General features: G+C 36.8%; 1 protein-coding gene across 1 annotated transcript in view; it reads right to left on the bottom strand.

Moving 5' to 3' along the window:
* Positions 1-27242, bottom strand: part of CNTN5 (contactin 5) — a 1356469-nt gene that overhangs the window by 117033 nt on the left and 1212194 nt on the right. The window contains exon 16 of the mRNA XM_054524966.2: positions 22359-22479. Coding sequence (XP_054380941.1) covers positions 22359-22479 — 121 coding nt within the window. The remainder of the gene's footprint in view (positions 1-22358; positions 22480-27242) is intronic.

Genomic DNA, 27242 nt, shown 5'->3' with positions numbered 1-27242 from the left:
GTTAGCTCTTCTTGTTGAATTAATCCCTTTACCATTATGTAATGGCCTTCTTTGTCTCTTTTGATCTTTGTTGGTTTAAAGTCTGTTTTATCAGAGACTAGGATTGCAACCCCTGCCTTTTTTTGTTTTCCATTTGCTTGGTAGATCTTCCAGATGGGTTCACAGCCGAATTCTACCAGAGGTACAAGGAGGAGCTGGTACCATTCCTTCTGAAACTATTCCAATCAATAGAAAAAGAGAGAATCCTCCCTAACTCATTTTATGAGGCCAGCATCATCCTGATACCAAAGCTGGGCAGAGACACAACAAAAAAAGAGAATTTTAGACCAATATCCTTGATGAACATTGATGCAAAAATCCTCAATAAAATACTGGCAAACGGAATCCAGCAGCACATCAAAAAGCTTATCCACCATGATCAAGTGGGCTTCATCCCTGGGATGCAAGGCTGGTTCAATATACGCAAATCAATAAATGTAATCCAGCATATAAACAGAACCAAAGACAAAAACCACATGATTATCTCAATAGATGCAGAAAAGGCCTTTGACAAAATTCAACAACCCTTCCTGCTAAAAACTCTCAATAAATTAGGTATTGATGGGACGTATCTCAAAATAATAAGAGCTATTTATGACAAACCCACAGCCAATATCATACTGAATGGGCAAAAACTGGAAGCATTCCCTTTGAAAACTGGCACAAGACAGGGATGCCCTCTCTCACCACTTCTATTCAACATAGTGTTGGAAGTTCTGGCCAGGGCAATTAGGCAAGAGAAGGAAATCAAGGGTATTCAATTAGGAAAAGAGGAAGTCAAATTGTCCCTGTTTGCAGATGACATGATAGTATATCTAGAAAACCCCATTGTCTCAGCCCAAAATCTCCTTAAGCTGATAAGCAACTTCAGCAAAGTCTCAGGATACAAAATCAATGTACAAAAATCACAAGCATTCTTATACATCAATAACAGACAAACAGAGAGCCAAATCATGAGTGAACTCCCATTCACAATTGCTTCAAAGAGAATAAAATACCTAGGAATCCAACTTACAAGGGATGTGAAGGACCTCTTCAAGGAGAACTACAAACCACTGCTCAAGGAAATAAAAGAGGATACAAACAAATGGAAGAACATTCCATGCTCATGGGTAGGAAGAATCAATATCATGAAAATGGCCATCCTTCCCAAGGTAATTTACAGATTCAATGCCATCCCCATCAAGTTACCAATGACTTTCTTCACAGAATTGGAAAAAACTACTTTAAAGTTCATATGGAACCAAAAAAGAGCCCACATCGCCAAGTCAATCCTAAGCCAAAAGAACAAAGCTGGAGGCATCACACTACCTGACTTCAAACTATACTACAAGGCTACAGTAACCAAAACAGCATGGTACTGGTACCAAAACAGAGATATAGATCAATGGAACAGAACAGAGCCGTCAGAAATAATGCCACATATCTACAACTATCTGATCTTTGACAAACCTGAGAAAAACAAGAAATGGGGAAAGGATTCCCTATTTAATAAATGGTGCTGGGAAAACTGGCTAGCCATATGTAGAAAGCTGAAACTGGATCCCTTCCTTACACCTTATACAAAAATCAATTCAAGATGGATTAAAGACTTAAATGTTAGACCTAAAACCATAAAAACCCTAGAAGAAAACCTAGGCATTACCATTCAGGACATAGGCATGGGCAAGGACTTCATGTCTAAAACACCAAAAGCAATGGCAACAAAAGCCAAAATTGACAAATGGGATCTAATTAAACTAAAGAGCTTCTGCACAGCAAAGGAAACTACCATCAGAGTGAACAGGCAACCTACACAATGGGAGAAAATTTTCGCAACCTACTCATCTGACAAAGGGCTAATATCCAGAATCTACAATGAACTCCAACAAATTTACAAGAAAAAAGCAAACAACCCCATCAAAAAGTGGGCGAAGGACATGAACAGACACTTCTCAAAAGAAGACATTTATGCAGCCAAAAAACACATGAAAAAATGCTCACCATCACTGGCCATCAGAGAAATGCAAATCAAAACCACAATGAGATACCATCTCACACCAGTTAGAATGGCAATCATTAAAAAGTCAGGAAACAACAGGTGCTGGAGAGGATGTGGAGAAATAGGAACACTTTTACACTGTTGGTGGGACTGTAAACTAGTTCAACCATTGTGGAAGTCAGTGTGGCGATTCCTCAGGGATCTAGAACTAGAAATTCCATTTGACCCAGCCATCCCATTTCTGGGTATATACCCAAAGGACTATAAATCATGCTGCTATAAAGACACATGCACACGTATGTTTATTGCAGCATTATTCACAATAGCAAAGACTTGGAACCAACCCAAATGTCCAACAATGATAGACTGGATTAAGAAAATGTGGCACATATACACCATGGAATACTATGCAGCCATAAAAAATGATGAGTTCATGTCCTTTGTAGGGACATGGATGAAATTGGAAATCATCATTCTCAGTAAACTATCGCAAGAACAAAAAACCAAACACCGCATATTCTCACTGATAGGTTGGAATTGAACAATGAGAACACATGGACACAGGAAGGGGAACATCACACTTCGGGGACTGTTGTGGGGTCGGGGGGGGGGGAGGGTTAGCATTGGGAGATATACCTAATGCTAGAAGAGGAGTTAGTGGGTGCAGCGCACCAGCATGGCACATGTATACATATGTAACTTACCTTCACGTTGCACACATGTACCATAGAGCCTACAGAATAATAATAATAATAATAATAATAAAAAGAAAAAAAAAAAAGAAAGATGAAGGCTGAGTAGCTACCATGAAACATACGTTTTCATTCAGGCCTTGCCATTTTCCAGCTAAGTGACTTAGGAATTCACTCCATATCTCTTGGACTCAAAAAGTTTGTTAGATATTGAGGCTGGAGGGATGAGTTTTTCAGTGAGGTTTCCAGGAAAACAGTTGCTCTGGGCTAGTAGTTAAAGAGGAAAAAGATAACTATTTTGTTGGTAGAAAAAGGGAATAAGTAAACAAATATTCCAAAAGATTGAAAAATCTAAGGCATTTTGAAGAGAGGAGAAGCTGATGGCTTAAGTTTGATCAGAGAACCAAGAGTCCATAAAGGTGTAGGAAAATTGGTTAAGGGAAGACCTTAAATACCATGGCAATGAGCTTGTACTTAATTATGTAGATGGTGGAAACCAGTACATTTTTTTTTTTGAACTGGAGGTGGACTGAGACATTAGGCTTAATAAAGGAAAAGTAAATAATGAGAATGAAACATAATTCCAAAATTTCATACTTGGATAAATTGGAAGAATATTGGCAGAATAAAGGGAGAGTCTGGAGGAGGATCTCAGAAGTTTTCTTTTCAATTTAATAAAATTAATTTTTATCGAAATACATTCTGATCATACTGAAGTACAGGGGTGAGAAGATGCTAATTTCGAGACTGAAGAGGGTTCAAAAGGTCAGGAATCATTGTGATGACTACATGATGGAGAATCACTCATGAACTGAGATATTGATGAACAGAAATCAAAATCTGTATGAAGTGAAAAACACAATTTTATTGGTGCTGAGTCAGTGCTGTTTCATTTGATTCTTTATGCCTTATGGTTTGCTCATGTGCAGAAACAGAAGTAATTGAGTTTAAAAGTTGGCATGAGAGGTACCATGGAAGTCAGCAATTTCAGGTAGGAATTTAATTAGGTGTAGCTGGTGACCACACAAATTAAACGGAATCTGTGTGACACTCAGGGCAAGGCTCCATAAATGAGAAGCAGCACCCGATGAAGTAGATTAAAGAAGCTTTCAGAGGTTTCCTGTCCCAAGGTGGAGATGAAGGTATACATGGCAGGGCTTCTAGGCCACAACTTAGGGCCTCTGTAGCTGCAAATTGGGCAAGATTATAAGGTCCTCAGCTGGTTGATATATCAACTGATAGTATAGCAACTCCCCTCTTGCACATAAAATGTCAGTGAACACTGAAGCCTTTGGTTTAGATTTTCTAATTTCTTTGCTATACACTCCCTGTAGCCAGAATCCAGCATCTGAATCATTCTTTGCTATCTGCATTTAATTTTTAATATTTGGATCATGTTTCTTGTGAGTGTATATGTGTGTGTGTGTGTGCACAGGCACGGGCACACTCTAAAGAACAGGGTGAGGTGGAAAGTAGGATGCAGCGTGAGAAAATTCTGAAGAACTTACAGAGGTGGAAGTGCCAAGCTTCAAAGGGAATTCCTAAAAACCCTCTCCTACCACACCATTCTCAGGTATCTTACCCTTTTATTTCACAGTATCTGCTGGTTTGTCTTATTGACAAGTTATCGGACATGGCAATATATTTAATATTAAATGCCTATGAGTATTGTTTATTCAATGACTGCTCCATATTCTTCTCATGTTTCCTCCTTTGTCTGATTTTTAAAAATGTAATTAGTCTCTTTGGGGAAAAGGGGTTACATATTCATTCATTTGTATAGTTAATCTGGTTTAGATCTGTGTCCTCACCCAAATCTCATGTCAAATTGTAATCCCTATTGTTGGAGGTAGGGTCTGGTGGGATGTGACTGGATCATGCAGGCAATTTCTCATGGTTTAACACCATCCACCTTGGTGCTGTCTTGATGGTGAGTTCTCCTGAGATCTGGTTGTTTACAAGTGTAGCATCACTGCCATCACTCTCTTACTCCAGCTCTGGCCATGTAAGATGTGCCTGCTTCCCTTTTGCATTCCACCATGATTGAAAGTTTCCTGAGGCCTCCTCAGCCATACTCCCTGTCCAGCCTGTGGAACTGTGAGCCAATTAAACCACTTTTCTCAGGGTAATGTAGTAAACAAGATAGGGAAGGTGCCTGCTTATGACTTTTAAAGAGAAGAAAGTCAATAAACAAGTGAAAGATAATTTCAGATAGTAACAAATGCAATGAAGAAAAAAAAGGAGTGAAAATTGGATGGGGAAGAGGTGGGCAACATTTGATAGGGAGTTGAGAAATAAATAAGAAGGAGCCAGCCAGCCACATAAACAATATGGGCAAGAGTTTTCCAGGCAGAGAACAGCAATGGGAAAATTTTTAAGTGTTAATGAGTATGGCAATTGGAGCATACACTCAAGAAAGAGGAGAGTGGAGGTGATAATGTCAGGAAGATTAGCAGGTGCCAGTTTATAGACAGATTAGAAGGCAATGGCAAGGAATTTGGATTTTATTTTGAGTGTGAATCAGAAGCCACTCAACGTATGAGAGAAGTCCAAAGAAAGAAGCCATTGAAACGATAAGGCAAACATTTGATGGAAGCTCTCAAAGCCTGCAGGACTGTTTTGGGGAAAATCTAAATCATTAAAAACGTATGAGTATTTTTTCTTAGCAGTAAGGCTTTGTAACAAATGTAAATTGTGATGCTTCAGGAAGCTACTTTTTCAGTAGATTCTGTCAGCATGGTTTCAACGACAGTGATAGTTTCTGAGGATCCTTTGCATGCTGGTCTCTTGCAGTCTTATTTAGAGCATGATTATTTTTCTATTTGCATTGTAAGCAAAAGCAAAAATTAAACCATCCTTTCCCCACACAAGCCTTATACAAAGAAATTTAATGACATTGATCCTGATAAGTATAATTTGTGAATATGTGACTGTCATTTGAAGACTTGAACTCTGAGGACTTCATTTTGTATGTAGCTCTGTAATAGGTTCAGACTGGTGAGTTGTGAGCCAAAATGACTTCTGTCATTCTTGGCTGAAGCTTTTAATTGCCAACGTAAGACTCTCTAGAGCACTATGTTTAAAATGTTTATTTAATATATATTTTTTCTTTTTATAAAAACAAACACTTCCTGGTCAATTATCACAAACTTCAGGTGAAAGGTAAATTAACCAAGATTTCCAGGCAGTAAAGTAGACATAAATATTTAATGTAGTTTTACATGAGTTGAAGTTGTAGACACTTGTAGACACTTTATATAGTCCACTATAAAAGTAATGCTGTCCATCCATTGAAGGTGATCCTTCTGAAATGGAAAACAGATATTTTAGGATGTATTTTTACAAACTGGTAAGAATAACTACAAATAGGTAACTTGTTTATTTAAAACTTCAAGCAACCTAGATGCTATCCTGAAATTTATTTATTAAACTACTATTGCATAAACACTAAGAACAGATGAGCTAAAGAAATTCTGTAGGAAAATACCATATGAGGTGCTAAAATATGGGAAGTACCATGTTTGTACAAAGTTTTCTATAAATCCAATATTGGGTTTACTGTGTATGCGTCATTAGAATTCTGCAATGCAGACTAACATCAAGAAAATAAAGTGTGGCTATATGGACTTTTACATTTGTTCAGTCTCACTATTCACTTATTAATGATTAATAGATATCCTTGTAACTTATTTTCACAAACCTATCACAGAGTAAATTTGAAATTGTTATCCCCAATGATATACTAGGACAACACATTTATAAAGTCATTCTCTTTAAGACAGGTGCACCCTTGACAATATATGGGTAAACTCTAAGTAGGGCACTTTAAAAAATATTTTCTTCTGCAGTATAAATTTGTACTTGCTTTATTTATTTAGATTCTCTTGATTTTTCTGGAAACCAACATGTTCTACAAGACGTGTTTCATGATCATGGAAATAAGCCAAAGTTGACAAACATGTATCTGGGCTCATTAATTTTATATTTAACTAAATGAGCAAATCTGTATTCTCCTAAGGACTTGAAAAAGAATGAATATTACACACTAAGTGCTTAACTTAGGCAATGACTGATATATAGTGGAGAAAGAACTGTCAGTGGTTTTCTGATGGCTACTAGCTTATGCTCTGAGGATTTCTGCTATACAACTGTAGGAAGAACATTTACCATTATGCAATGTGCCATTGGAGTTCAGCACAGACTGAAAGATGACGGCTGTCATACGGTGACAGTGAACTTGGTACTATCCTGATGCCACCATCTAACTCATTTGGAGAAATGGAGACAGTGGGCTATTGCAGAAGCACTTAAATAGAGCAGTCCTAGGGGGTTGATAATTTGTAACAGCTGTTCCATATAATGGATGGATTACAGGGAGAGTGTCTGTAATGCAGACAATCTTGTTCAGTGAGGTATGATTGATGCTGCTTATTAGCTTGACTTAACATCTGTGAGCTGAAGTTTTGAGACAAATATGTGAGCTTTGATTTACTGATTCATACAGATCAGGTGATAAAACATATTTGCAACAGTGATTAAGTATTTCAAATGAAGTTTACTAATAACAGTTCTATTTCTTGAGTTAGTATGAAAGAAATAATTATCTGAATCAATAACCTTTTGAGCAAAACATAATTCAAGCAGACTTGTTTTATGCCATCCTTTTTTTGTGATTAATGAACATTTAAATTAACCAAATCAGAGTGCTGACAAATGAGAATGCTGACACTTCAGTATAATTACCCTATGTAACTTGCAAAATATTTCCTTTTCTTGAGATTTTGTATGTTTGTCCTGGAAAGTTTTACAGTTAAAGACAATTCTAGAATAACTTGAAAGTCATTCACACTATTTGGTTTTATTGTTTAAAAAATCTGAGTATTTTATTTGATTATTCTATTTTGCAATTATTTTCAAATCTTTTAGTGTAATTGGTGGTGTTTTGAAAGGCTTTCTACTCTTTATTATAATTTTTGCATTGCTTTACTGTCAACTGAAGGTATGGCAAAGTCCTATGTAGACATTCACAGAATGCATATTTACATTTTATAAATATTGAATACTGTGATTTAGCTCCATTTTATAATATTTATTCCTTATTTTATGTGATATAAAGCTGATGACTATTACATAGGCATGTAGTGATGATTATCACTGATATGAAAGCAGTACCCTTGAACTATGACCTCTAAATATGACCTGGTCTACACATCTTATCTAGAACGAAATATAATTTATATATTTAACTTTCTTTTTACTCAATTATATCTTCTTGGTGATTTTGTTTCACTACACTTGAAGCTCTTCAGTGTTTACTTCACACATGAAAAGTTCCTCTGTAAACTAAGATATCCATTACATTTTGCTCAAGGATGGATGTCAACACAATGGAATATTTAATACTATAAATAGATGTTAATATGTGCAACCAATTTCAGGAAACTATGCAAGATTTCATCAGCTCAGTTAACTGAATATACTGAGATGGCCCTAATGGTGATTCACAGCTTATCCTAATGACAGCAAACTGACAGCGAACTCAATTATGCCACGCCTATCAATGTGCCAATCTGAGACATGTTCAGTATTCAAATGCCTGAGGGGGGAGAGGTAGTCAAAATGCACTCTATTACCATTAGAATGTATTATGAAATTGTAATTAAAAAAGATGGACACAATAATCACAACATTATTGGATATTTCTGTCAATAGATAATGAGCTCAGATCACCTACTGGAGAAATATAGACTATTTCCCTCCTATGAATACCATAAAGAACAATGGTTCAGCTATTTAATCTTAAAGATAAGGGACATGGAAATTCTTCCTAGAGTTGAGAGTATCAACAATATCTACCAGTTACCAAAAAGCAATTTACTCTTTGAAATCTCATTTGATTCTTTTATGTAAACCAGAAAATTAAATATTATTTCCCCCTCTTCTTTCTTCTTCTTCCTCTCCTCTTTCTTCCTCCTCCTCTTCTTCCCCTTTCTCCTCCTCCTCCTCCTGCTGCTGCTTCTGCTTCTCCTCCTCCTCCTTTTTCCTCTTCTCTTTCGCATTCTCCTTCTTCTTTCTCCTTTTTTTTTTTTGACAAGTGAAGAGATTAAGTCCAAGAGAGGTAGGATGACTTGCCTGATTATTTAGGTAGCCTCAGAGTGAGAATAAAATCCCATCCTGGGTTATTTTTCTAATGCTATACTGATTGATTGGGTAAACAGATTATCAGGCATTTTAAAAATTTTGAGTCATTTTTTAATTAGACTACTGAAATTCAACTAATATTTACTAAGTATCAGCAATAGACTAAACCCAGTGCTAAATGTTCTGGCAATCCAAAGACCTTGATTCTACATTTGCAGCAAAGATACAAGCACAACTTTTCTCCACTACTTTTTGCTCACCTTGAATTTATGCACCTTTACTTTTCCACTCCCATAAATAACCTGAGATTTACCCTTTATATCTCATCTTTACAATGCCTACCCATTTTGAATCTTGTAGAGGTTTCTTTCATAATGAACTGTTTTTTCTAAAGCTAGGAACTATTTTTTCCCTGTCTTCCTAATTTGTTAAGTACCCCAGCAGATTCATAAGTTTCTAAAGGTAAATTTACTGATATACTCAATACAGAGTAGAGACCTATGTACTCATGACAGCCAATCTTTACACGTAATGTTCTATGAAATCAGATTTTCCCCATACATACTAAGCAATAATATTTATACATTTCAGTTTTGCAAAATGAAAGAGGAGAAAAATTTATTTAAAAGATTTTTAACCAAGAACAAGCCTTTTTTTTTCTTGGCATTAACAAGAATAATCTGGTGTTCAGTTTTTCCCCTACACTTTCACCTCACTTGCTGTAACTCATTAGAGAGCTAATTATCTTTGTAATTCCAAATTAAGGAGTACTTAGTGAAACGGAGACATTACCTTTGCCCGGTGTTTAGGAGGACAAAATTCAATCTGCAGTAAAAGTCAGCAAAAGTTTCTTCCAATTAACGCTAGTCCTTCCTTTGTTCAATCTGCATGGATTTTGTATTGTTCAGTGAAGAAGCATTCTGGGACCAGACTACATCGTATGTAGTGTTATACCAAATCAAGAAAATAACGAAGAATTTAGTATTTTGGAACACAGACTGAAATAAAATACGATTGGGGAATAGAGACTAGAGTGAACTTACCAATTTTACTTTTGTCTTCTTAGGAGATGTGACCAGTCACTGGGTTGCCTTTCAGCATAACTTCTACTTGGAACTTGAATTCTTTCTTTTTTTTTTTTTTTTTTTTGAGACGGAGTCTTGCTCTGTCGCCCAGGCTGGAGTGCAGTGCTGCGATCTTGGCTCACTGCAAGCTCTGCCTCCTGGGTTCACGCCATTCTCCTGCCTCAGCCTCCCCAGTAGCTGGGACTACAGATGCCCACTACCACGTCTGACTAATTTTTTGTATTTTTAGTAGAGACAGGGTTTCACTGTGTTAGCCAGGATGGTCTCCATCTTCTGACGTCGTGATCCACCCGCCTTGGCCTCCCAAAGTGCTGGGATTACAGGTGTGAGCCACCGTGCCCAGCGGAATTCTTTCTTGGTGACCACATTTGGGTTGTCAAAAACAGGCCATATGAAGTGTATGTTCCCTAAAAGGCTGTACATTCCAGGCTTTACCATTGTAGGAAATCAGTGAGAGAGGTGAGAGAAACTATAGGGAAAGGATCAGGCCTTCTGAAAGGCGGGAAGGCTCTGCATATCTTCGGGGCAGAATAGCTGAAGGCAATGCAGGCAATCAGAGGAAAGGCAGCTACAGTCGGGGAACTTACAGGAGCATGTCAGCTAGTGGAGACTGAAACACACAAAGCCAGAATATTGGCTGTGGCATTAAAGCCTCCTAAAGTGAAATAGGAGAAAAACCCAAATTGTTTTCTATGCTGACAGCCAGGTCATGTGAAACAGGAATGCCCCAATAGTAAAGACCAAAGTCACTCAGGAAAAGAACCCCCTTTTATATCCCCCAATGTAAAAAGGGGAAACACTGGGCAAATCAATGCAAGTCAAAATTTGATTAAAATGGCAACCCCATAAGCAGTCAGGTGGGAAACTTCATGAGGGGCCAGCCTCCATGTCCTGTTCCAAACTGGGGCAATGCCAGCAGCTTTCCTCGGTCAGATGGGAGGCCCACAGTCCTCTCTCTCAGAGAAGCCAGCTCTGGGAGTGCAGGACTGGACTTAACGCTGCCCCAATGAGTGAGTGCTTAAAGAAGGAGTAGGTACAAGGGAGTGTGGGGGAATTTATTTTAAACAGGCTTGTTTATTTATGTTGACCAGGAACTGACCTTTGATCATCTGTGCATGTGATGTTCCCTGAACAGGGAACAATAAATGTTAATTACCTACAGGTTATATGGACTCCAGGTTTTTGGCATTGTGCCTGCACTGAATAAAAGCAAGCAGCTCGAGCTTCTCAGGGCTCCTTTCTGGCCACTAGAGTCAGGCAATCACCTAGCTGCTCTTACACTGCATACCTGTGTCTGAGTACTCATTTCATTCGTAGGCCAGGGTCTGTGGGACAGACCCGGCAGGTGGTGCCCCATGTGAGGAATGCTGCAATGGATTGTGATGGAACCCTCAAAAACGAAAGTGAAGTGAGTGTGCAGTAAGTAATTGGTACCCACTGGGGATTTCCAAGTTCGAGGGCATTCATCATGGGACAACAGTGTATAAAAGTATTGAAACAGCTGCTTAAAGCTAGCAGAACCTTGGTCTCTGAAGCCCAATTAAGCGACCTAATGCAAACTGTTATTTTTCCATAACCCATGGTTCCCAGAAGAAGGCACACTAGACCTAGAGCTCTGGGAACAAGTGGGAAGAAATCTTAAAAGACATAATGTACAAGGGCAATGGGTCCCAGTAATATCTTTAACATTATGGGCCTTGGTTAGGGCTACTTTGGCCCTGCTCTACAAAGAAGAGCCTAAAAAGGGAGGGGAGGAAGAACCATCATCTACCTTACTGCCTCCTCCTCCTCCTCCCTCAGTATACTCCTCGCCCTCTGCCTCAGGGTCAGAGAACAGCTGCCTTCAGAGAACAGCTGCCTTCAGCTATTCTCCCTGAAGCTATGCAGAGCCTTCCAACCTTTCAGAAGGCCTGCTCCTTTCCCTATAGTTTCTCCATCACTCTGACTGATCTCCTACATCACATGACAGTAAATTACTACTCAGTATTCAAAAGGCATGCCAAAGCAGTCTAGGTGACAGTCACAGGAAACAGAATGCATTCAGAAAAAAAAGTCTGATTTTAGATGTGTCTGTACAAACATATGAATAAATGGGATGATTTTTCCAAACAATTCAAACAAATGAACAGATACAATGTACTTCCAATATTTTGCCTAATATTGATGAGTTTAAGACCACCTTTTTTAACATGAAAGGCCATTTTGTTTTGTTTTCATGACACTTGGTATAATTTACAGATAAGTAGGCAAAAACAAAAAATATCAAAGAGTTAAAGAATTTTAGCAATGGGAATGGTCAGGCACATTTTCAGGCATGTGGGAGTTTTGGTTTTGCCCCAGAGTTGGGGCAATTGCAAAAAATTTAAAAATGAGAGAATGAGAAGAGATTATGCAGCAAGAAGTCTATCAGTGCTCAATTTTCCTGGTGGCATTTTGTCCAGAAGTCCTTCTTCTTCTTTTTTTTTTTTTTTTTTTTAAGTTCTGGGATACATATGCAGAATGTGTAGGTTTGTTACATAGGTATACACATGCCATGGTGGTTTGCTGCACCATCAACCCGTCATCTACATTAGGTATTTTTCCTAATGCTATCCCTCCCCTAGCCCCCAACCACCCCCACCCTGCTGGCAGGCCCTGGTGTGTGAATGTTCCCCTCCCTGTGTCCATGTGTTCTCATTGTTCAATTCCCACTTATGAGTGAGAACATGTGGTGTTTGGTTTTCTGTTCCTGTATTAGTTAGCTGAGAATAAGGTTTCCGGCTTCATCCATGTCCCTGCAAAGACATGAACTCATCCTTTTTTATGGCTGTATAGTAGTCCATGGTGTATATATGCCACATTTTCTTTATCAAGTCTATCATTGATGGGCATTTGGGTTGGTTCCAAGTCTTTGCAATTGTGAATAGTGCTGCAGTAAACATACGTGTGCATGTGTCTTTATAGTAGAATGATTTATAATCCTTTGGGTATATACTCAGTGATGGGATTGCTGGGTCAAATGGTATTTCTGGTTCTAAATTCTTGCAGAATCACCACACTGTCTTCTACAATGGTTGAACTAATTTACATACCCACCAACAGTGTAAAAGTGTCCCTGTTTCTCCATATCCTCTCCAGCATCTTTTGTTTCCTGACTTTTTCATGATCACCATTCTAACTGGCATGAGATGGTATCTCATTGTGGTTTTGATTTGCATTTCTTTATTGACCAGTGATGATGAGCTTTTTTTCATGTTTGTTGGCTGCATAAATATCTTCTTTTGAGAAGTGTCCATATCCTTTGCCCACTTTTTGATGGGGTTGTTTTTTTCTTGTAAATTTGTTTAAGTTTCTTGTAGATTCTGGATATTAGCCCTTTGTCAGATGGACAGATTGCAAAAATTTTATCCCATTCTGTAGGTTGTCTGTTCACTCTGATGATAGTTTCTTTTGCTTTGCAGAAGCTCTTTAGTTTAATTAGATCCCCTTTGGGCATGGGCAAAGACTTTTTGACTAAAACACCAAAAGGAATGGCAATGAAGTTCTTCCTTTCTAGCAAAACCCACGGCACCTAGATGAGAAGTCCCACAAGATGTTCTGAGGAAGTAGTCAGTAGAATTTACTATTTTAGATGCATGGCAAGATATGGACCATCAGAGGAAGTTCAGACTTTTCAATAAGGTTTGTGGTCATTTAGGCCAAGGTGTAACATAGAAAATCATTACTAATACTATTGTCTCATGGTCATGTGGTCAAAGATTAGGTACTTTTAGAGGATTTGTGAATGTGAGACCTATCCTTAGAGATAGATGGTAACAAAAAAGTGCTGTATTTACAAGCTAATGTAGAATATCTTCATTCTTTCTTGGGCTAGCAAATGACGACAAATCCTTAAGTTTCAGTAAGTATACCATCTTGATAGAAATTCTCTGATTCCTAGGCAAAATTTGTCACTCCATTCTCTTGTTTCTTACAGTACTCCTTTCTTTCTTCCTCCCTTTTACCCTACTCTTTCCCTACCCCTCTCTTTTTCCTTTTTTTCTTTCCTTCCACAAACATGTATTAATATTTTTCAGGAACTGTAATGTATCGGAAACTAAATGGTTCTAGGGGATATCATGATCAACGAAACTGAAACAATCTGGCAATTGACAGTGGAAGGCAGTATAGTAATTTAAAATGCTGGTCTGCCTGGAGTCTACTCACTATTCTTCTACTTGTTAGTGACATTCAAACAAGTTCTTAAACCTCTCTATGACTTCCTTATCTTCAAAATGAAACTAAAAATAGTACATTTTTCATACTGTTTTTATGTGATATGCTAAATAAAGTGAAATAATTATTACAATATGGAGCCTTTAGTGCAGTGCCCGACATATAGGAAGAACCTGATAAATGTTAGCTATGTTTATTATTAGTAATGAAGCTGATGGTCAGAGAGCAAAATGTGCTGCTCATACATGGGTAACAGCACATCTCACATTATGCTGTAAAAAGATGTGTTTCTCCCTAAAATAAAGTTGTTCATGTTTAGCTAGATCAGCATGATGTCTGCCACATACTATGTGCTCTATAAATGTTTGATGAGTAAGTATTGAATGAATGAGGGGATAACAAGGTTAACGTTAAATGACTTACACAAAGTTTCACAACTAGTAAGAGCTTGTGGGGATGTGACCCAGTCTGCCTGACTTAAGAGCCAAGGATTTTCTTAAGATTCTGCACTACCTTTCATATGTAATTGCTTGCATCTCTCCACCTACCATAATTTGGTTATTACACCCATCATTCCTCTGAACTTGCCCTTGCCAAGGCCATCATTTACTTCCAAGTTTCTTAATTCACTGGTATGTGAATTGGTTCATATTTTACTTGGTTTCGACACTGTTGTCCATTTTCTCCTTCCTCTATTTCTCTTGTCTCTTTGTCCCTATATTTACTTGGGTTTTCGCATAGTAGCTCTTGGTCTCTGACAGCAACTTCATATCTCCTTTGTAAATTCCTCTTCAACGTTAATGTTTCTCAGCATTCCATTCCAGCATTTTCCCCTTCCTATTCTTCACAGACTCTTTGTTTTGTTTTTTGTTTTTTTGAGATAGTCTCACTCTGTTGCCCAGGCTGGAGTGCAGTGATGCAATCTTGGCTCACTGCAACCTCCCCCTCCCGGGTTCAAGCAATTCTACTGCCTCAGCCTACTGAGGAGCTGGGACTACAGGTGTGCACCACCATGCCCAGATAATTTTTATATTTTTAGTAAAGACAGGGTTTCCCCATGTTGGCCAGGCTGGTCTCAAACTCCTGACCTCAAGTGATCTGCCCACCTTGCCTTCCAAAATGCTGGGAATACAGGTGTGAGCCACTGTGCCTGGCCTTCACAGGCTCTTTAATTTAATTCCCACCTGACTTTAAAATGCGAACAGTGCTCAAATCTAGATGTCAAGGCCAATGTTTCTCTCCTGAGCTCCACAGCTACACAACTATTTGCTTACTGGATACGTCTTTCTGGAGAACCCTAAATGTTATTCCTTTACTACCAATCCACTTATCTCCACATCTTTCTGATTATATAAACCTGATCATGAATGACTATGATTGCATGATCATTCTCTATTAGGGGGACCACAAAATTTATCATCTAAACCGGACAATTTTGAGGATAAAGGGGCCTCATTAATAACTACTTTGACATTCTAAGTATAACTTGGAGCTCTGTTAGTCTAACTAGAGTATACGGTGTCCCTCTGATGAGCCACTCAAGCATTGCAATTGGCAATCTTCTTTGCCTTCTCATTCTCATTTTACATAACCAGTGGGCCATCAAGTTCTATAGATCCTGTCTCTTTCCTATCTTTTGAATATATACACACCCCTTCCTATCTCTATTATTGCCTTTTATAAGACCCTTCTTATTTCTTGTCAAGATTACTCTTATTGTCCCATCTGCTTTATTAGCAAGCCACTAGTCACAGTGTCCTCTGAAACACTCTACATTTTCCTGAATGGTCTTTTTAAAGACACATCTTATCCTGTCCCTTTCCTGCTGTGATCCTTTGATGGATATGCATCACTTGTAGCATAAGCGTTAGACTCCTTCCCATAGCATCAGAAAGCATTTATTCCAATCCTGTCCCACCATGTCTCCCTCTCGCACTCTAGAACTGTCCTGGCATGTGGTAAGCACTCACTAAACAGTGAATGAAATTGGATCTTAAAATATAAGCCCACACACCAAAAATTTATCTCCACAAACTTACACAAATGTGAAGTGACTGTATTTTTATATTAGGATGGATGTGTAAGAAACATAAGTTAAGTCTGTGGGACAAAATATAGTGAAATACAATTTCATCTTACAATTTATAAATCCAAATGTGTATTATATAAAACTCAGTTGATTAGAACTTTTCTCCAATTTGAAGAGTGAAGTCAGAATATTTGTTTCAAAATGGCAAAATACTCCCATCAAGAAACCTGAGAATGTCTCAGTCAGTTGATGGAAATATCAGTGCCTAAAAGAGTCTGGCTTTTGGCAGACACTCAGTATTTGGGGGAATAAAATGCAAGAGATTTAGTTTGTATCGGTTGGTTGTCTGTGTACAATGACAATTCATCTGTTTGCTCATTTTATATTTGCAGATATATATGTACATGCATGCAAACTGCTTTAATGATTTTGGCCAGTCAGATCACTTCAGGTAACTATTATTTCAATGAGCCAAACTAAAGCTGGTGCAGAAAATCTGAACACCTGACTGACAAAAAATGTTACTTTTTTGTCAGTTGTTAAAGAGTTCTACAGGTTAGCAAGCAACCGTATGAAAAGCATAGGAGAAAAGAAACTAAACTGCTTTTCAGTGTCTAAAAGAAATTTTTTAAGTGTCAATCACACTAATTAAAAAAAGTCTAAGATAGAAAAGTGATTGGTATAAGCTACTTAAGTAATCCCATACAATAATAGCATTAATAGTGATCTAGTATTTCTACAATGGTGCAGAATATTCCAATAAGAGATAGCATGAATGAAATTAGCTTTTCTTTAAGAGGAAGGACATTTTATCGCTGTATTTTACAGTTTTCAAAAATATTGAAAATTATGTTAGCTGAATAAATTTTATTTTTCTCTAAAATATTATTTGCAAATGTATTTAGTAGTAATATTAACTAGGATGAAAAAATTATACTGAAAACATTTGTCATTGTCTTTTTGACTCCAAATACCAGCATATTAGCAAAACGAGCTTTGCTTTTCATAACTACTGGATTTTGTCTTTTTCACTGGAGACTCTTTTGAGTCCAAATCATTACTCAACCATGTGAAGGCTTATGCAATCTCCAAGCACAATAGGCTGTTACATATTAGATCAATGGTGGAAAAGGAAAACTACACAACCTCTATGCTCCAAAGATGTTTGTGTTGAGTATTTGTGCATTTTAAAGCTTGGAAACATTCAGAAGTGGCCATAAGCTAAAAATAGACATTTACATCAATTTAGAATCTACATGGATCACAAGGGTAGTGCAGTAAGAGATGTGAAGATACAGCATATTAATACTGCTTTAACTCTCAAATAAACTAACAATATATTAGAAACATGCTCAAGGTTTTCACTGAGCTTTATTTTCCCATTGCATTTGGGAAAGTGATAGTACTTGCATCTTTTCCAAGGGCATAGGCAGAAAACTCTCAAACTTTACTCTCTTGCTAGTGAGAATCACTAAAGATTAGCACTTTGACAGAATTTGAAGATATTTAATCAAAGGTTCCTAAATTAGTTTCTATCCAGGTAAAAACTGGTGTCTTCAGGTTACTTTCAACCGTTTGAAACAAACAAACCAATAATACTTTACAACTACCTAAAAGGTAAGTTAGCTTTGATGTTGACTGAAATTAAATTATATAGTTTGGTAACATTATTTATGATGATAGAAGGCTTTGGCTGGAATTAAAATAGAAACATAAATTAGTGATTACATCAACACAACGAACAAAATCTTTCAAAATATGAATCATAAGGTAAAATAAATATTGTGTGTGTGTGTGTGTGTGTGTGTAAAAAGCTAATAAATCACTGATGTAGGCTCTGATATTCTAATTTTATAGATGAAAAAACCTTACTTTGTTGTGATTTGCCCCCTCTGTTTGCTAACATGTTTTTATTTCTGTAGATGAATATATAATTAGTTAGGGATAGCTTCCTGGGTGTGTGAGCTGTGCAGTTCAAGATATGCAAACTTCCGAGTTCGGGGCCCTGTGCTTAGATTAATGCCTTTCTGTCACTGTCTTGAAATTATTAGTAATTTTGAACAAGGGGTCCTGTGTTTCCATTTGGCATTGTTCTTCACAGATTACATATCCAGCCCCACAGCTCTGCTTATGTTTTATCTTAGTCTCTCACTATTTCCTCTGTGAGACTGAGAATGTACCCAGGTGAACTTCCATGGTACATCTCACCCTAATTCCAAAGGCATCTCACACTGGAGGACTAGTGGTTGTAGAGCCGGCCGAGGGCTGAGACCTCAGCTTCCTCATCTCTCCACTCTGAGTGCCGACTTCAGTGCCCAACACAGAGCAGGTGCTGAATGAATACGTGAGTGAACAAATGAATAGCAAATTATAAGCAAATACCTGTAGACTTATTTTATTGACAAAACGGTCAAAATTTTAATGATTTTAGTTTTGCAGTGAAAAGTGGCTGAGTTGGGAGAGAGTAAAGTTAGATATTCAAGGAAATAAATAATTATTGGAAATAATAAATGGAACTGAATTGATTGGACAGATGAAGGAAGTTCAATTGAAAGACAGGTTGAAATCTGTTAGGAATAGAAAGTAATAGGGTAGGGTTCAAGGTGGATGGTTAAAAGCAGTTAGATGTATCCCAACAAGTGACATCCTGAGCTTAATTCATTCATTTCAAATTGAACTATTAATACACGTTGGATTCATCATGTAAGTTGTAATTCAGGAAGTGAAAATCGTTCAAGTTTGAGGAAAGGCTGTGTATTCAAAAGGACTCGAGAGGTTATTGATTATTCTTTGACTATTCCCAAAGTTCCTTGACCTACTGTTTTGTACTAAGAAGCAGAGTAATACAAATAGAGAAGTTGTATGAGAAAGTGAATTTTTATCACTTCTTCTGAATAGAAAGATCATGCTGTCACTCCTACTTACCCTAGCTTAGCTAAGCACATCTTATTCTTTAAACAGTTTCCTACCCTTATAATTACTTTGGAAAACATACTTCTAACATTAATTTCTATAAAATAAAATAACAAAAAACTAATATTCCTTTCTCCAGAGTTTTTACTTTGTGTTTGATCACTTCTGATATTGTCTGGGAATATCGGTTCTCAACAATTTATATATCCTCCTCAGTGAGATTATCTCTTACATATCTACCTCCCTTTCCTTAATAGCATGATCGAGTTCTACTCATCTTTAAAAAGGTTCCCTATAGCAGTATTTAGTCTTGCTTTCTCTATTGTTATAGCACACTGCAGTGACTAAAATGGTGCACAGATGTCCAGGTGTGGCTTTAATTTCCTTTTATATTTCAGCAAAATAATTTTTTCTAACATAGTCATTCTATTATGGTTCTCCAGATTATGCATGGTGCTGTGATAACGCTGGTTCACTGAATATTAAATTTGGGGAAGCAAGTGACTTTATGCTTCAGGTAATTATTTACAAAAAAAGCAGTCTTTGGAGAAAGGTGATCATGGTGGAATAGAGATGAAAAATGGCACTGACATTCACAAGCAAAATGAGGCAAAAGTGCAAACAAGCAGTTGAGGAAAAAATAGTCCTTAAAGTAGTGAATGGGGAGAGTATCAGGGAACATTACTACTCAGAAACACTCAGATTCTAAATAGGCAATGATGAGGCCATGTGGCTACACACCTGTGCTCCAATTTAGTGTTCATGAGGGGCAAGGTTGAAGAATTGCAGGATTTGGTAAAATGTATAAGATAATTTTATAGACTATCTCTCATGGGAAGGAAGACAATAAAGAAGTCGCTCCCACCCATCAAAGAGAACATAGATTTTTTCCCTTAAATTTCCACTGAAATAGAATCATAAGAACGTAATCCTTGCCATCCAAGCACGTTCCTTGTGATGAAGACATTGAGCAAAGTGAACTGCTCAGCCAATCTACTTTTAGTATTCTACTAAAAGATGAATGGGGAAATTGTTTTTACTATTCCCATCTCTCTGTGACACATATTTGAATAATTGTGCTTTAAGTATTCTGCTGCCAGAATTGTAGCCATCATCAGAAAAGCTCCATCTAGAATGGTCAACCTTGGTCCTGTGGCATATACTATTAGAATACCATGAGTTTACAGACCAACAAATGGAGGAGTGTGAGAAGGGAGACTGGCAGAGTAAAACTATTTCAAATTTTATTTCGCAAGCCAACATTAAAAACAGCAATATTCAAACATCAAAGCTTGTTGAATTACCAGCAGCTGTAAACTTAAAAAATTTTTTAAAAGAGAACCAGAACTCTTAGTTCAGTGTTTAAATCTGTCTAAGACTCACCAGGAAGAAATGACAAGATATTTTTACTAATTTTAGAAAAGTAATGCAAATATATAATAGAAAATGGTGACTTGATCAAACTCACTTCAAGTGAAAGCTTGGGCTGAATGTTACAGGAATATTCAGACAATAGCAACCTGTTTGAAATTGCTATTGGGTATAATCCCAAAATTTATGCACTTTATCATCTCCTAGGCATAAAGCCAAAGGCTAAAAGAGCAGAACATGAAAGTTGAACCTGAATTATATTCTAAACCCTGTTGAGTTTAATTTTACTTACAAAGCAGAATGTTAGTTTGACACTTAAATTTACCCCCCATAGTCCAGTAAAAATACCTGGTTTCTTATCAGTCTCTAAATTGTGATATTCATTTGGAAAGCTCCAATTTTAAAAGCTTCATTCTAAATTACTAAGCAAGTGCAGACAATAAATATACATCATCTAAAACAGATCATAGCAAGAGGAGAAAGCAATTTTCTATGAATTTGACTGAGTGTAGGGTTTGCAGTTCCATGAGTCTTGTAACTTCCGAAGGTACAAAGAGAAATTTTTAGCTAAATGGAATAGATTGTATTGAAAGGATGAATACTTTTAAAAGTTGGTGTTTTATAATAAGGTAACACAGGTATACATGCTAGATATAAATTTGAAGGAAAGATCAAGTACCCTTCTGAACAGAAACACACAAAAAATGAACAAACTACCAATCACCCAGATAACACACTTCTTTAAAAACAACATTTTACTTGAACCAATGATGGATGCACTACCAAAACCCATATACATTTGGTGATATATATAACTGAAACATAGAGATGATAAGGCTCACTCTATGCCTTATGTTTACTGCTCAAGATTTTTAATATTTAAATTGTAGGAGTCCAGATCAATAAAAGACCAGTTAATCTAAAATATAGTTTCTTGCTATAGATGATAATGTTTTTATCTGTACATACCATATGAGGGATCTAAGCATGCAATACTCATACTACTCAAAATATAATTGTATAAGATGAAAAATGAAGAGGTACTTGGTGGGATCTTGTAACGTTCTGGTTTTTACTTTGAATGGTAGTTATATGGTGTGTTTACTTTGTCATTGTTCATTAAGTTATACATCTGTAGGCTTATGATTGGTGAAAATGTAGAAATATTGTACTTCAAAGAAAGCTAAAAGGAAAGAAGGAAGGAGGAAAGGAAAGAAAGAGGGAGGGAAGAAAGAAGGAAGGAAAGAAGGAAGGAAATGCATGCTATGATCTCTGTTTCCCATACTGTGGAATACTGTGCTAAAGGAAATGGGTGCTCTAGTCATTTGCTTAAGATGTAGCTTCCTAGGATTGCAGAATTTGGTGTACTGTTTCATAATTGGAAACCATTTAACTGTCATTTCTTCACAGAGAGGTTGTATGTTGACATTTTCAGACTTTAAAAAAATCCTTGTCACTTAACAATTGCAAATGCCACCATCTTACACATGCAGTTTTTCTGTTTTTGGAAGCCCAACTTAGAAGTAGGGGAAGAAAAAAATGCCTGGGGGTTCCACTAGCTTTTCATTTGAAAAACATATATACACACAAACAAATTTCATCTCTGTAGTCCAAGTGACTTAGTAGCTCAACTGTTTAGATTATTTCCTTGGCATTAGGTTAAACACTTCGTGAGAACTTACTACTAAAGGTGTTTTGGACTCTGAAGTTAGTTCGGTGGTTTTCATCTGTTACTAAGGAGCAGTTTTCCATGTAATTTTTTCAAAGGCAATAGGTTAAGCAAAAATAACATATATTGTCAAATTGAAAGTAAAATGCACAGTACTGATGTGCTCAAAGTCCATGCATTTACATTCCTTTGTATGATAATTTATGGTGATCATGTCTTCAGACTGCACTATTAGCATACTCACCCCTAACAAGAAGTTCTGCCTCATCTGACACACTGTCTGCTGTGGTCTGTACCCTGCAGCCATATCTCCCAGCATGCATCAGAAGGATGTTCCTGATCATTAAATCTGCAGAGGATGCTTGCTGAAAGAGGGATGAAGTGCCAGTTTAAAATGTTGCAAATCTGCCTAGTTCAAGGTGGTTTAAGGGGGAACTTTGCATATTCAGTAAAAGGGCCCATTTTTGGCCTTACAGTTTATCTAACAACAATTCAGAAATCAAACATGCCCTTTTTTAAGGAACACATAGAAGTTTTGTTTTTAACAATTGCTAATAAAGGGGTTGAACATTTAATATTGCATATAATGATTTAGCAGCTAAGATATTTAAAAATATTTAGGTATGCACAAACTCATAACTTTAAAAGTATAGGAGAAATAATCAGTGAGCAAAAATGTTGCTTTGCTATTCAGAGACAGGTGTATTTTGTGGCAAGAAAATCATATTGAAAGGAACAGCAACTTGTGGGAAATGAATTATGAAAAGATAGCAATCAAAATATTATCTCATGTGACTTTATTGAATGGCTGTTTTCCTAAGAACACTGTAGGCAACAGAATGAGACAGTGCTCTGTTGAAAGATTGCTGGTGCCAAAGCCATGTGTCTTTACTTAACAAAGATATATTCCTCCTATAACCACTACCATCATGGAGCCCGGTCAGCCTGAATCTTTGTTAATCAGTGCAGTTACAAAATGCAAAGGAAGCTCCAAATACCTGATTCTTGTTGGGGACAAGATGATTAGAACATAGTTGAAGAAAAACTGCAGTTAGGGAGATCAATGAGTACTGGGGAGGATATCTTTTAAATGTTTTAATTCATGGGATGAGTGATGTTCCTACACTTTAAAATGGCTGGTACAAACCTTCCATTACTTAATGTTGTCTTTAATTTACTCCATCAGGAAAGATAGATTTCCTTTATTGTGATCATGTAAAGATCTGGTTGATATTTACAATAACTCAGGAGGTTTTTATTTTTCAGGTAATGACATAGCAAAACTCCAATGTTCCCTTCAGTTTCCATTTTGCAATCTAATGATGATTGGAATAAGATAAGATGCATGCTGCTTGAAATGACATCAAAGAACTCAAAAATTTTTACTAACAATAATTGAGCACATGAAATAATACGCAATGAAAGTCATAGAGAGGCATCCCAGATTACAGACCTTTAAAAAGTGGTGTGTTTGTTCTTAGTAGGCAGTATCCTGATACTTATTTAAGAATTTAGTTGTTTGCCTTTATTTTGAGATAGACCAACAGGTTTTATGGAAATCATAAAAACTAGACAAATTTCCAGATATCTTTTGAATTTTCTTTTTTTCTTAGCATTCATAGAAAGGGTGCAAAGTCATTGTGAACTTTTTATCACTCAAATCACAAATATTTATTTCAGTGAATTACTATACTATATACTATGTTTTAGATCATTTCTTTCTGGTATTTAATTTCTGTTTTGTTTTGCTTTTTGCCTTCCTGTTAGTCTTATAATCTGAAATTCTGAGGGTATTGAAGTTTTCTCTCATGAAATAATTGTTAAGACATGGTCTGATTTAGTCATTTACAACGAAATGCTTCATAGCGAGAATGCATTAAAATGTCATAAGAATTCTTTCAAGGAATGTGATATTTGTCCAGTAAATGTCCTACACTGCTAATTTCTTTGGGATAAATTGCTACTTTTAAATCCTAACTGAATTCATCTTCTCTTCTTCACTAGACTAAGTGCTTACTTCTCTCAAATCAGAAAAAGCAACTTTAAAACCTTTGTTTTTTTTTGTTTTTTTTTTTTTTTTTTTTTTAAATGGGGAAATAAAAGCAAACTCTAAATGTTAATAAACCATAATTTAGTTTCAAATCAATATAATTTAATACTGTATGAATGAGCTTTTTTATATTTGCCACTGTGGGTAAGATGGGCCCACTTTAGCTTCTTTCTCTCTGGATTTCTTAGGTCTTTTAATGGGGTACTCAGTTAATCAGGAATCGCTGTGCACACCACGGGCGCAGAATAGGTCCTATGTCTAAAGGTAAATCTAAGGTAAGGCCTCAGAAAATCAGGGAGGATTGGATATTTTTTCCTAGAAATAGCACTGTCTGAAAGATAGTGCCTTTAGTTGTTAATGTTGTTTTGTTGCATTTTTTTTTATTTGCTTGCTTGTTTTTTAATATCACAAACCATACTGGTGGCAGTTTAACAGAAAAGTACTGATTATAAGTGATTTTTCAGGCTCACATTTTTGAAAAATGTCATAAAATCACATTCCTGTAATTAATAACTGATAGTCTCATTTTCCAGACTTTTGTCTTCCCAAATACTTTATTTATTTATATCCTGGACAAAATTTCTCAAACCTCTTTCTTTCCATGGAATTACAGTGAAAAATACGTTTAATCAGATAAAGAAGAGATGTAATTAAAATCACAAAAATGTCCAAGGAATTCAGGAGAGCGAGATATAGATTATCTTTTCTATGTTGTCCTTTACTTGGTTCTTGCAATTAATAGTGTGCATTGCTCTATAAACTGGCCAAAGCTACATCACCATCTATCAGAAGCAAAAAGTCTACAGCCTGTGGCATAGCTATCAATATCAAGACCATTTGAGGAGTTAAAATCATCTCATTTTGGGCCCAATTCTTCTCTTTTAGATTATATCTGCATCATATTTTTAACATCCTAAACAGGAAAGATTAAAAGTTAAAATGAATAGATTGTGAACACTAAACCTAAATTACCCTTTCAGTAGATTTACTGATCTTTCAAGAGAAGTAATGAGAGGAATTCATGTGGGAGCCCATTATACTAAATCTCAGCTCACAGTATGCAGTTCCTGAGAGAGAACCTCCACAATTTAGTGCACTTTTAATGAAATGGTTACTTAAAGCAGATGCTTGCTTTCTTAAACTTAAACCTCATTTTCACTTTTTATCTCTTAGGAATTACCCTCTCTTTTCTTACTTTCTTTGACACTTGCTTTATTTCCCGTCTTTTTTTTTTTTTTTTCTGCTTTCATTGACCTTATGAACAAATCCTGCTACTTGTTGCTTCAGATGAATTTTGCCACAACCAGTGCTTAACACAATGCGCTGAAACCTTGCATAGTACCTGCCACATAGTGGGAGCTTAATAAATATTTGTTGAATGAATAAATAAAGGAAGGCTTTTTAAGAAACAGGATGTATGTTCACTCTCTGTTAGAGCAGCAACAGGGGTATGTCATTTACATGTCTTGGTCAGATAGTTTCATTAGAGCAACTGCTAGATTACTGTGACATTTACTAATGACTGAAATAAAACAGGAAAATGCTGTCTTTCCACCCAAGTCAAATTCTTTCTTAGCTCTCATTTTGACTAAGTGTCCTGCTCATCCAACGTAAGACTGCCAATTATATTCCTAAATAATGAAAGCTCATTTAGTATTGCTGTTCAAAGTGTCTGCTGGCTCTTGTTGCCTTTGGAATACAGTCCAAACTTCTTATTTTGACATAGCTCTTTAGAGCATGATTCTACCTCCTGCAACTTAATCCTGTCATTCTACAACACCAACTTCACATTTACCTAGACATAGGCATACTTCCCATAGCCTGTTTGCATAGCTTTTTTGTTCTATTGCAGGTGCTCTTTCTTTTTTCTTTTCCTGGAAAGATTCTTTTAGACACAGCTCAGAGGTTTTTCTGGACTCTATCTCCCTAGGCTTCCTTAGCTTCGCCTCTGTTTATGCTCCAATGTCACTTTGCTCATGTCTCTGAACCAGCACTTGCCATTCATAGATGTCTCCCCCAAGGTCCACGATGGGCATTCCCAGAGCCGAGCTAGCACTAGTGCAGCAAAGGATCATTAAGCGAGCTGATGAATGCATGAAGGCTTGCTTCCTTTCCTGTGCGTAGCTGACAATACCTCTGGCCCTCCTGCCCCTTTTCCTCTCTAGTAAGTTAGGAAAGTAGAAAAAGACTATGGAAAAAGACAGTGGAAAAAACACCTCAGGAGTATATATGGGTTCCAGAATGACAGAATTGTGTGAATCCCTGCTCTACCACTTATTAGATATTCACCTTGGGAAAATTACTCTATTGCTCAGAGCTTCTCTCAGAGTTTCAATATGATAATGTGAGTAAAGCCCATAGCAATGTGTCTGGCATATAGTAAGTGTCTGATAAAATTTATCTGTTGAAGGGCACTATAATTGCACTCTTAGCCAAGAGGAAGGTTTTTAAATTGGTATTCACTCTCTTAGCAAACTGGGTATCAATATTTTCCATAGCTAGAGTAAGCTTTTTGATAAATACCTAGCTGTATTTTAGATATAAATATTCCTCACATCCTTTATCTCTTATTGTAGAAAAGCATTAAGCATTTTATGTATTAAGCATTTTTAGTTTTCTAAATCTTATCTAGCATAAAAAACTGGGTATCAGCCATGAGACAGAGATTTTTAGATAAGTTTAATGTTACTGACATAAAAACTTGGAGTTAAAATATTTTCCTAGTACCAGTATTTCTTTTTCCAAGAGGATAATTTTTTTTTTTTTTTTTTAAATTGAGACGGAGTCTCACTCTGTCACCCAGGCTGGAGTGCAGTGGTGCGATCTCGGCTCACTGCAAGCTACGCCTCCCGGGTTCACACCATTCTCCTGCCTTAGCCTCCTGAGTAGCTGGGACTACAGGTGCCCGCCACCACGCTCAGCTAATTTTTTGTATTTTTAGTAGAGACAGGGTTTCACTGTGTTAGCCAGGATGGTCTCGATCTCTCGACCTCATGATCCACCCATCTCAGCCTCCCAAAGTGCTGGGATTACAGGCATGAGCCACCACGCCCAGCCGGTAATTTGCTTAAAGTACCC

The sequence above is a fragment of the Pongo abelii genome, chromosome 9 (assembly GCF_028885655.2).
Source record: "Pongo abelii isolate AG06213 chromosome 9, NHGRI_mPonAbe1-v2.0_pri, whole genome shotgun sequence".
NCBI lineage: Eukaryota > Metazoa > Chordata > Mammalia > Primates > Hominidae > Pongo > Pongo abelii.
This window is presented reverse-complemented; position numbering and strand designations above follow the sequence as displayed.